Here is a 12773-nt window from a genome sequence, read left to right on the forward strand (position 1 = left end):
AGTCTGGGTGACAGAGTGAGACTCCAACTCAAAAAAATAAAAATAAAAATAAAAATAAATTTTTAAATGCTATAGAAGGCTTTTTAAAATAATCACTTATGATATTTCTCTTTTCATAAAAAGGGCTTGCTTTGACTGCTGATTAAATCAGTCAACAATTCCAATCAACCTATTTAACATATTTAATGAGTAAGATCATAATTCTAAATGTTTAAATAGAGACAAACTTTTGCATGAATTTGAAAATAATATGAACTATGATTACCATTGCATAAGTGCCACAAAATTCATTTAGTCCAGCTACATAATTAGGTATAAACCTTTTATAACTGTATTTTCAAAACTATCTCTAGTAAGAAGTATCTGATGATTAACAATTTTAAACTCTCCTGATTACGGTATGCTGCTTTATGACCCCTTGAGCTCAGCATTGGTGGAAAAATACAATTTTTTCATTCTTTCTCATTTAGAGTTACTGTCTCCATGTCATTGGTCAAATGTAAACACTTTCAAGTTCTGCACTAATCACTGTGCATCAACCTGAATCCCTAACATATAAAACTCACATCTTCAAGTCAAAAATTGTTGATGGACTAAAGAAATTGTTGACGGAGCCAAACCACATAGGGTCTGATCACAGCCAGCTCACTCACTAGCTATGTGGCTATGTAACAGAACAATAATTTGGGCAAAATTAAAAAAGACCACTAAGAGAGTTCATTCATCCTGATAGAAAAACATACGTTAAACTTTTGGAGATATCAGGTGAAAATATTTGATACAACAGTTTGTTTCTTGTCTAACTGGGATTGCTGAAACTTTAAGATGATCTCAGGAAAATGGAAGTAGATAAATCTCCAGGCAGCCTTTTGTCAACTGAGAATCATCATCTGAATGATAGAACACAGAAAATTATTCGAGCAATTATGTCCTCAATTCTCCCAAGGATGGTACTTACATAATAACATGTTGGGTGTCTAAAAGAAAAAAAAACTAATTTAAACAGATTTCATAGCGCATAAGGGTAAATCTTGGGAGAGGCTGCCTGAAAGAAACCAGGGCCCTTTTATCCTGCACCCAACACCCTCTCTCCCTGCCAACAGCAGGCATTAAATATGTCCCAAAGCTCTTCTATGGACCTTTATAAATGCTACCTTTATCAAGGGAATCAATGGGCCATAGCCTGACCAATTTGGAATTCTCGTATAGACTGAAAAGTGATCGTTCAATCTTTGTGAATCTACCCCTCTAACACTCAGAAATGAGAGTTCTTTCCAACAATTTCAGGAGTGGCCGCAGAAAGGCTAAGAGAGGAGGTGACGGAGCCAGACCACACAGATTCTGATCCTAGCCAGCTCACTCACTAGCTATATGGCTATGTAGTTTGCTCTTGTGTGCCTCAATTTCCACATCTGTATAGTTCCTTCTTCACAGAGTTATTATGAGTTTTAAATGAGATAATATGTTTAAAATACTTTAAATAGTGCCTAGACTCAGCCTGTAATCCCAGCACTTTGGGAGGCTGAGGCAAGTGGATTGCCTGAGCCCGCAGGTTTGAGACCAGCCTAGGTAACTTGGCAAGAACTCATCGTCTCTACAATAAATCAAAAATTAGCCAGGCGTGGCAGTGTGCGTCTGTAGTTCTAGCTACTTGGAAGGCTGAGGCGGAAGGATCGCCTGAGCCCAGTAAGTCGCCACTGCACTCCAGCCTAACTCAAAAAAAAAAAAGAGTGCCAAGAAAATAATAATTACTCAAGAAATTTTAAATATCATTGGCAATGGCCCTTCTCTCTGTATACAAAGTAAATAGTAAATAACTGTAGAAAGACAATAAATTTTAAAAGTAATGACTTTTTAACAGAAGATGAAATGATTCACATGTACTTGTGCACACATCACTTGTACAAAGAGAATAATCTGTGTGCCCCAACTTCTTCTTCCTAAATTATAAAAATAAAACAAAAACAGTATGAGATGAATCCAAGTGTGTAAAGCAACTACAATGTGCCAGTAGCAGTGGTAAGTATTATCTAAATAAACTGGCATTTAAATCCATGCCCACATTTGCTATAGGCTTCAGATAGTGTCTGCCTCAATCCTCTCTGATAATAACTGAGTCATACCACTGCTTCAGCTCAAAATGGAAAAGGGGTTGCTAGGTGTAAGTGACAGACGCATGCCTGGCTCTGGGACCATCAGCAAAGTGGATAAAATTGCCTTTAATCATCCCAGCTTGCCCTGAGGTAGAAGAGAAAAGCAAAGGTTTTAGAATCCAAATCATTTTTCCTCCCCTAGACCTGAAACAATTTACAGAGAACATGGTATCTGTCTTATATTCAAGAAGGACATGTGTGTTTATGTATAATAACAAGAATAGCTCACATTTACTGAGAACTGACTGTACCAAGCTCTGTCCTAAATTCTTAATCCACCCAACTTCCCAATGTGGTATTGTGCTGGCCAAAAGTTATGGACCACTCTACCTGCTCCCCCACTTCCAGGCCTGGAAGCTTCCTTGTGGGTCAAGAGATTATAAAGTCCTGCCCCCGTCACAGATTGAAGAGCCTCTACAGCCAGCACCCATGGATGCAGAGAGACCACCAAGAAACATGTTCTGACTGAAGTTGGCCTCATTCACGTTCCTCTAGTCCAGGTGATTATGCCTGCAATTGTCTTTTCTTGTGTTGCAGTGGGTAGGGTGGGAAGAGGGAAAACACCATGAAGGAGGAAGTAAAAATCCTTACCTTGGCTTCCTAATCTAAAGTGGTGTTCTCCAACCCAGCTCTTATCAGAATCCCATGGGGGAAAAGAACACAAGGAACTCTGAACTTTACCAACAACTAGGTAAAATTTCAAGTTTTAAACCCAAATCCATCTGACTGCAGATGTTGGCCTTTCAACCGCTGCAGATGTTGGCCTTTCAACCGCAATGCTACATTGTAAGAATAATTAGACTCACCTTCTTATCCTTTAGAGGGCAGAAGTAAAGTCACTGGGTAGAAGTTACAGGAAGGTAGATTTTCACCCAATTAAAGGAATTCTCAGATTACTAATGTGTTCTAGCCATGAAAACCCACTAACCTGTGGGTTGGTTAATTCTCATCGTGGTATATGTGTAAGAGCAAAGTGGTATTTGCTTGTTTGTTCAGTTGGGGTCTCATTCTGTCACCCAGACTGGAGTGCAGTGGCACAATCAGAGCCCACCATAGTCTACCTCCTGGGCTCAGGCAGTCCTTCTACCTCAGCCTCCTGAGTAGCTAGGACTACAAGCTTATGCCACTATGCCCGACTATTTTTAAAAAATTTTTTTTGTACAGATGAGTCTTGCTATGTTGGCCAAGTATTCTTAAACTCCAGAGCTCAAGCAATCCTCCTACCAAAATGCTGGGATTACAGGCATGAGCCACCGCACCTGGCCAGGGCAGACTGTTTTTAAGTGGAAAATTATTTCACAAAGTTGTATTATGGTAACTGATCTCCAAAGATGCCTCTATTCCTAATGAATCACACCTCCTGGTATTCATGCCCTTGCACTGTTCTCCTCTACAATAAATCTGGGCTGGCCTTGTACAACTAATAGAATGTAGAGTAAGTGATACTGTACAGCTTCAGAGACTAGGTTATAAGAGAAGAAACACTGACATTTCCACCTTGGTCTTTAGAAGCTTGTTCTGGGGGAAGCCAGCCACTATGTGAGAAATTTCTGAGACCACCATGCTGTCAGGGAACCCAAAATGGCCATGTATAGAGAACAAAAAAATGAAAGAGACAGACAGAGAGGGAGAGACAGAGACAGGTAGACACAGAGAGAAATCTCTCTTCCATTCATCTTAGTTGAAAACCTAGACATATAAGTAAAGAAACCATCTTGGACATCAGCCATGTCAAGCCTTCATTAGATTCTATCTCCAGCAGCCATCAGATTGCAATTGCATGTAGAACCACCCAGCTGAGCCCACACAATTCACACAACCATGAGAGACAATAGCAAGATAATGTTTTTAGCTACTAAGTTTTAGGAAATGTGTTTTATAACAATAGATAGCCAAAATACTATCAAACTCAACATGCCTAAAAGATACCCCATTTTCTCCCCATTTCTACCTCACCCACAAAGTACATTCCTCCTGTTTTACCAGCGAAGTATAACATCATCATCTAAGGAAAAGAGCATTTATAACATTTTGGTTTCTTCTGATTCAGTCTCCCTTTCTATGGGTATCTCTTGGGAAATGGTTTTCTCGCTGCAGGAAGGTTGTTTTTTTTTTTTGAGTTGGAGTCTCACTCAGTCAGTGAGGGCAGTGGCTGGAGGGCAGTGGCTGCTCCCGGCCACCGCAGCCTCAATCTGCTGGGCTCCGGTGATCCTTCCACCTCAACCTTCCAAGTAGCTGCAACTACTGGCATGCGCTGCCATGCCCAGCTAATTTTTTTGACTTATTGTAGAGATGAGGTCTCGCCAAGTTGCATGAAGTCTTAATGGGATGGTAATTCCAGGTGACTAGTCCCTACACAAAAGCTAAAAGGGCCAAATTCTTCCTCACCCTGAACAATCAGATCTTATATGTATGACCCAAGCTTTGCTAAACATATGCTTTCTTTCCAGAATTTAAATCTTGTATAAGTGACTCAATGACAGTAGACATTTTGGAAATCAGTCATTACAGCAGCAATGTATGTGTGGAGCCTTCCAGACTCCTCTCTACTATACCATGCCTATTGTTCCTGACTCGTAACTTCTAGAATTCCTTGGTCCCTGTCTCATCCTACGTCTGGTCTACTGGCCTTTAAGGGATTCTATGAGTCACCTTATATCCTTCCAATGTCATCATCATTTTTTCCTACATTAGCCAGAGAAAGTTTATGCTTCCTGCAACCAAAATTAGAAATTTAGATATTCCCTGTGACCACACCAGGAGCTTGGACATCATCTGGGTTCTTTCTCCTGCGTGCATTAACTTCTCCTGAACCCAATCACTCAATTCTATTTTCTAAATAGCTCTCAAATCTCTTTTCCTCTCTGTCATCACTGTCACTTCCTTAGGTCAAGACCTCATCATTTCTTACTTATAATTATTCAAATTAACCTAGTGCTTCCCCAATTACCTCTCCCCACTGCAATCACAGTGACCTTTGAAATTACAAAGCTGCTCATCACATACACACACACACACACACACACACATACACACACACACACACTTTCAGTGAGTCCTCATCTCCATTAACATGAAGGCCAAACTAAGTCCTTTCTCACCTGTTCTATCTTTCCAGCTTCATCTCTACTCATTCTTGCATATATACTGTAAAACTTCACTCATGTCAAATTATTTGTAGTTCTCTACTTAAGACCTGCTCTCTTTATGACCTTAGGCATCTGTAATGCTATTTCTTTCACTTGGAATGTGTCTACACCCTTATTTATTTAGGAAACTATTAGTAGTCAAACAATTACCCAAATAACTGCCTAGCTGGCTCCCAAACCTTATCCAGGACTTTGTTGTAAAACTACATCCTCAGAGAGGCCCTCCCAGGCCATTTAGTCCCACCCCAAACCTCTCTATTCCTCAGCCTACTTCATACTTTTTTATATTAATTTGGCATTATATTGTACACTTATTTGTGTATTTTTTTACTGTCTGTCTTCCATACTAGATGGCAAGTTCTATAAAGACAGAGACTTTGCTCTGTTCACTGTTGTACATCCAGAACCCAATACAATGCTGGCATATAACATTTGTTTAATGCATGTTTATTGAAGGATTATTGAATGAGTTGTAATTCTATACATATTATTTCAAGAAATACATGCGAGAGCTCAGGCAGGAGACAGAGGAATTTTCCAGCATTATTTCTAGCCATCTGGGAGTAGAGTTGGCACTGTCACAACTAGCATCACAGACTAGATCCCCCTAACATCAACTAAAAACCCTTTCCCAGGGTCATTTGCCACCCTTCCTGACTCATAGAAGCTGCTAGCTCATTCTCCTCTCACACTCTTCCTTTCTTCCAAGGCTATCTGATCCACTGCTGACCACGAGATAGCCACACAGTGGCTAGGTCCTATCCTATACCCTAACCCACTAGAGGGTTCTGTCCCTCAGAGTACCATCCTAGCCAGTATGAACCACTCAGGAACCCTGTCTAAAGCCCACACATCTGTCTATTCAATTTCCAGAAGTGATAAGGATCATAGAGTCAAAACTTACTCGGCATTCCCGACAACTCTTGGTTAAAATCCGCTGGCCTTCTGCAAGAACTTTTCCTCCATAGATGCATTTTGCTGTAATAAAACATAAAATGGGGTCAGACAGTCATGCTGTGTAACAGAATGGCCTCAGAGGTGTTGTCCAACTCCAAGAGAATCCACAGAAACCTAAATCCCCTGTTTCTAAGCAATGCAAGTCTCTAACGTAAGACACAGGAATTGTATGAAGGATAACCTTAGGATCCCCCCAGCAGGCCTCATCTTGACTGTGTTTGCCCTGTGTATAGAACATACAATTATTTCAATGTTGCAGTTGCCAAAGGAACTAGAGTATAAATTAATGTAGTGGAAATTTACAACAAAGAAGAACTGTTTGCAATCACCATGGAGTACAATTAACAGTAGATTTGATTTAGAAAATCCAGCTGTTAAAAAAAAAAAGGCTGTGTAAAAAGGGACTCATATATGTTCCATTCATCAGAACCTCAGCCACAAGGGGGAAGGACACCATTTCTTTTTCCTTGTGATCACTGGAGATGGGTGCCCTTAGCCTCTCTGTTCCCAAGACACTCAGAGACAAGTGAGAAATACAAGTCAAGCCAGCAAAGTGCCAGATCAATGCACTAGAGAGACTGCATTGGGAAGGTGAGTTTAACAGGCTAACAGGAAGGCCAGGAGGTGGAAATAGGCCTTGTAGAAAATTTCAAAGAGAAACTTAAATGGAGCTCCTACCACTCAATTTAGACTCCACTGGGACTTGTTCTTTGACTTAACTTGCTGACACACTTTTAAGCAAGTGCAGGGTATGTCAATTTGATATGACCCTAAAGTGACTCCACCAAATTCTCCAGCTGCTTCAACAGAAACAAAAAAGCGCAGGCTTGATCACTCCCTCTTCTGCCCTGGGAAAGAGCCTCCAAGCCCCAGCTCTCAGAAGGAACAGAAGGAACAACATGCACTCTAAGGGACCTTTCCCACTAACTCACTGTTGGTCTTATACAACAACCTCATCTTTCAGAGTCTCTATTTCTGTATCTGTTAAAAATGGGCTAGTTAAATTTGATGGTTTCCTTCTGATTCTTGTGAAATGTTCAAGTATGTGAGAACCTTAGTGATGAACTGGTTCAATCCTTTCTTTTTAGCTATAAGAAGAAGAAACCCAAGAGATGTAGTTTATATTTCATCATACCCCTGTAGTGGATGCTGTAGTATGTAGAGATCCCCTTCCATGGTCAGAGGACACATTCCTACAGCTGCTGAGACAGTTGGTAATCAACAGCTCTCCACTGAATATTGATCTAAGACGTGCCCTGTGGTCAATTTGAAGTCTCTTTCCCCAGGCAGCGCATATCCCATGAGTGGTTGATGAAGATGTTACAAAGTTTTGCCCCTCTTCCCCACAATTTACAACTCTGAAAGTCCATTCCAGCTCCAGAGCACCCTGGGGGAATGACTGTGGTTTTTGTTGTAACCACTACACCTCAATCTCTCCTTCTGCACAATCCTGCTTCCTTCAACTCTCCTCTCCTACCCCAGAACTGATCCTGAGAGCACTTCCTAATGAAGCACATTCCGATCTCCATTTCAGAGTCTGTTTCTCCTCAGAATCTGACCTGCACCAACTCTACTCCCCACTCAAATGTGTTCCCCTCGGGATAGTATCTTCCTCTCAGTGAAAGGCAATGGCATCCATCCCAGCAACCGTACCCTGGTATCTGGGGTTTTTCTAACCTCTCCCTTTTACTCAACCCCATAGGCAATTGGTACCCAAATCCTAGCAATGCTCCCTTCTTAAGTTTCTCAAGTCAAGCTACTACTAATCTCCATTCCCTGCCCTCTGCCCGCAGACAACACTGTCTTCATTCAGACTCTCGTCATCCCTTTCTTGGTGCTACCGTAACCTCCTGGTTATCCCATGTTGTAGCTTCACTTTTCTTCAGTCCTTCCCCATACAACAGTCAGGCATATATATGTTTAAGAACAAATATGAGGCCTTGCTTAAAATCATCATAAGTCCCTAATGCCTCAGAATAAAGTCTAAGTTCCTTAATCCAGCACACAAGACCATTCATATATCTCCTCCTTATCTTCCAAGCTTCATAGTTCACCAATGCCTGCGATTCCACTCACTCTCCCAAACCTCCACAGCTCCACATCTGCCCTAGCCATACTTTCTCTCTCACTTGCAGGTTTTGCAATACTGTTCTCTTCTACAAGAATACCCTGTGCCCCTTCCACAGGCAACCTTTCATACTACATACCCAACAGTTTCGGCTTAGGCCTGACTTCTCTCTAGAAGGTGTTCCTGACCCCCTAACACTGGTTAACTGCCCTCAATTTGGACCTAGTCCTAACAGAGTGTATATCACATTGTATCTTAATTGCCCATTAATTATACATTCCCTCTGCTAACTGTCACCTCCATAAGGGGAGGGACTATGTTTATTCATAATTTCCCTTCACTCCAAGCCCAGTGCCACTCTGGGCTTTATTGTTAGTAATAATACATAGTTTTAGAATCAATGAGCCTCTAATCAGTAGCAAAAAAAGTCAGAGTTCCTGATCTCAGATAAGAGTTATTCTTTACAACTTCAAACATGAAAAGTAGATACCCAAAAAAGTGAATCAATACAATTTTCTAGATCGACCCTTGTCTCCCTCCATTAAACAAAAATCTGTTCCTAATCATCTTTCATGCCTCAATTTTCTAGATTAGGACCGTGACTCATTGGTCCTAATGATGATCTGGATTTCCCAATGTACTTGCACAGAAAGACCACACCTCCAAGGCCTGGGATTCCTGTCTAATAAATTCCCACACTCCCAAACACAGCTGCTGCCAACTTGGCAAGGTGGCTTGCTCCAGAGTGACAGTTTTGCTAAATGTGCTGCTGTCAGACTTGCCATCTGTTTCTTGGCCTAGGCTGGGAAGCAAAGAAATGGGCTGCTTTTTCTTCCTCCTTTGCCCTTGCCATTCCCACAATGGTACTAACACACCTGCTACCCTGTCTTAAGACATTTGCCTGATTTCTCACATTCTCTCTGACGGACTCAGCCCAGAACTCCTATCTGGAGATAAGAATGCCTCATTATGTACATATTCACACTACACACAGAGACACATCCATCCCTCAGATCTACCAGTCTGGAATGAAAATTAAATGTTCACTGAACTGTATGTCCTCACATAGCAGGGTGCTTTAGGGCTGGTGCGTGATATCAACATGTTACTGCATGCTTCAGCCACTTGCAGCCTTGGCACTTGTACTGAATGCATGTAACTATGACATTGTCTGAGGACAACTTTAAGGATTGCCACTGGGGGGGTCACAAGAATTTCTTCCACTTTCTCTTACTCACCTCCTCTTCTCTGACAGTGTCCCTCCTTCTCTGCCACCGCCCAAATCTGCCTGGCATTAGTCCTCATTATCTAAACTCTTGATCGATAACCAAAAGGCTTATTTTTTATGTCTGAGGAAATTCAAGCATAAGGTGAGTCAAGCTCTGGTGCTTTTGGCTAGGGCATTTGGGACTCCGTTTCAGCAGCTTTCAGTGTGAGTAGATATGTAAATGGATACCTAAAGCCCTTCATAACACACTAGTGACATGCAAACTAGACTATTTCACAGTGCCTAGCCACAGAATTGAAACCTGGCACCAACACACACTTCTCCATGATGTCAGAAACTGGGGATATGGAGAAAGAGTTCTGCAGTTGTATCTTTTTGTACCAACAGACATCTGGCTCTTCAAACTTGACCTTGATTTCTCTAGTATAATGATTCAACACTATTGCCATTTGGGTGCACACTGAATAAACAGTTGACAGGTACAGCTTGACATCCCTGTCAGATGTGGCTATGAGGTATCTCTGTCTTTATTTAGGTATTTGTATCCTGCACACACTCCAGACATCCTTTGGCACTCAGCAGCTTAGAATGTCAAAATCAGCACACTGTCTTACACTTTAAAAGAGAGTGGCGGATCAGAAGGGTTGAACACCCAAAGATCCTTCCTCCCTTAGTGAGCTAATTCACAGCACTGGCTTTAGGTACCACCTCTATGAGCAAGTCACCTACATCAAAATAGTTGTCCCTCAGGCATCTCCAACTCAAACATGTCAAATGGAATGTAACATTCCCCAAACTACTCCCTCCACCTGTCTCACTTCTATTAATCACACTAGGAATCTCCCACAGGCTCTTGTTCAAAACCTGGCAACTTCTCCCTTGCAGATGCTCTGTTCTCCAATTCATTTGTCTCAAGAAAAACAATGAGTATGGAGTATCTATCATGCTCCAGGGCCTTTGGCTGTCACTCACATCCATCTCTTTCTTTGCCTCTCCCAGGTAGTGACTGTCTGCCAGCTTCATCACCTCTACCTAGAATATACTCAAGCCTCATCACCTCTACCTGGAATACGTCCATGTCCCATATCCAGCCCCACTGCCTCCAGCTCTCTTAATGCAGTGGTCTTTCTAAAAGAACGTCTTTGATTATGCCACAAACTTCCTTTAAAACCTGGCTTTTGAGTACCATGTCCAGTGCTGGTTGATGTCCATGATTTTGCACATGCAATTCCCTCTAGCAGGTTTGTTCTTATCCATGCTATATACCTCGTAAACTCCTATTTATTTGTCAGTACCCTGATTATCTGTAACCTGTGATATTTTCCTAACATACGCACACATTCCAGATGAAGTTAATCACTCTCTTCTCTGTGTGGCTTCTGTGCCTTACATAGTGTTCTTGTTAAAAAATACTCTATTATACCAGAGAGGATGCATGCATCTCTCTGGAGAGCAATGAGAAGAGTAGACAGGTTAAGAGCAGACTCCCTGGGCTTTATTTGGGCTCCCTCAAAGCCGAGACACCTTGGACAACTTACTTCTTTCCATGTTTCACTTCCTCATCTGTAAAATGGGGATAATAGTGTAACCCACTACTTTGGGCTACTGGAAAAACTAAATGAATTGATGTGCATAAAATGACTTAGCATAGTGCATGACACAGAGTCAATCATACATGTGTCCACTGTTGTACCCGGGGTTTATGACAGTTTGGGAGAGGAAACTCAGTAAGGATTCCTGAATGACTTCAATGGAATGTAATCCTCATCATCCATTCCAAACTCACTTTTGCAGCTTTATATCTATTTCTCACTTACATAAATCCTGTGTTGCCATAAAACACACTGTATCCCTATTCCTCTGCCACCTCTAGTTCTTTGTAAATGCTGTTTTTATTTTTTGGTTTTTTTTTTCCACTCTCTTTCTTTGTCACCCAGCCTGGAGTGCAGTGGCACGCTCATGGCCACCACAATCTCAACCTGCTGGGCTTTGGTGATCCTTCCATCTCAGCCTTCCAAATAGCTGGAACTACAGACGCCACCACACTCGCTAGTTTTTGTGATTTATTGTAGAGACTAGGTCTTACCAAGCTGCCCAGGTTGGTCTCGAACCCCCAGGCTTAGGCAATACTTTCATCTCGGCTTCCCAAAGTTCTGGGATTACAGGCTGAGGCACTGCACCCGGCCACAAATGCTGTTTTTATTGCTGAAAATTGTTTCCCCATCTTTCTCCCACTCTCTCTCCTATCTTTGGTAGTTTTCAAATTTGTCTATCAAAAGAATATGCATTTCAGGGCACCACTGCCTGGAGATTCTGATTTATTAGGTCTGGGTAGGATCCTGGGAAACTTCAGTTTAAGCCATTCACTAGGGAATTTAATGTGCAGTTAGATGTGGTAAATAAGCTTTAAAAAGAGCAGTCACCTAAAAAATGTTTGAGGGACGAAACTCCACACCACTTCCTACACTACTATGGACACTTAGACAAACCTCCTTTCTATTTCCAAACAGGTGCTCTCATTCATAAGTGTTGCAACTCCTGAGGTCATGAGACAGGCATGAACACTTAGTAAGTGAACAGACAAAACAATTTGCTTCTATATACTGGCTCCTTTTTTTTTTTTTTGAGTCAGATCTATACCTTTATTCAGTGTTCCTAGAATACTGCCCTACCTAAACCCAAAAAGAAACTTAGGAAATGTTTTTTAATTAACATATAAGAAATTTACTTGAGGCAACTCTCCAAAAAAAGAGAAAAAAAAGTCAAAATAAGGATGTGAATCAAGGAAAAATATGGCATTCAGGAACAGTGGTTCCAACAATATCCACAATAACATTAAATGTAAATGGATTATATAAGCCAATCAAAAAACAATCCAGATTGGCAGACATTAAAAAACGAGTTTCAACTCCACCATATTAAATATATACTCTAAAACATGTATTGTGCATATTTATGGTGTACAGCATGATTTTTTGAAATATGCCTGCATTATAGAAGTCTACATTGAACTAATTAACATATGCATTACCTCACATACTTATATTTGAAAGGGACAACCGGAGTAAATATTCTCCATCATTTTCCTGATGTGAAAACATTTTAAAACTTCCAGAAATTCTACCAACTAGTGTTAGAACTCTGCTCTAGTAACTCTCCTTCTCTCCTCCTTCACTCTGCTGTTCAACCCACCTCGGTCAACTTCTAGAACAGCTAAA

At 41.2% G+C, this 12773-nt stretch overlaps 1 protein-coding gene across 1 annotated transcript in view; it reads right to left on the reverse strand.

Annotated features, from left to right (window-relative positions):
• LOC103256219 (protein kinase C-binding protein NELL1-like) overlaps positions 1-12773 on the reverse strand; it is a 405234-nt gene that overhangs the window by 309588 nt on the left and 82873 nt on the right. Inside the window, 1 exon segment of the mRNA XM_021710465.1 lies at positions 6207-6280. Coding sequence (XP_021566140.1) covers positions 6207-6280 — 74 coding nt within the window.

Source organism: Carlito syrichta, unplaced genomic scaffold, assembly GCF_000164805.1.
Source record: "Carlito syrichta isolate Samal-C Ts95f unplaced genomic scaffold, Tarsius_syrichta-2.0.1 Scaffold289079, whole genome shotgun sequence".
Lineage (NCBI taxonomy): Eukaryota > Metazoa > Chordata > Mammalia > Primates > Tarsiidae > Carlito > Carlito syrichta.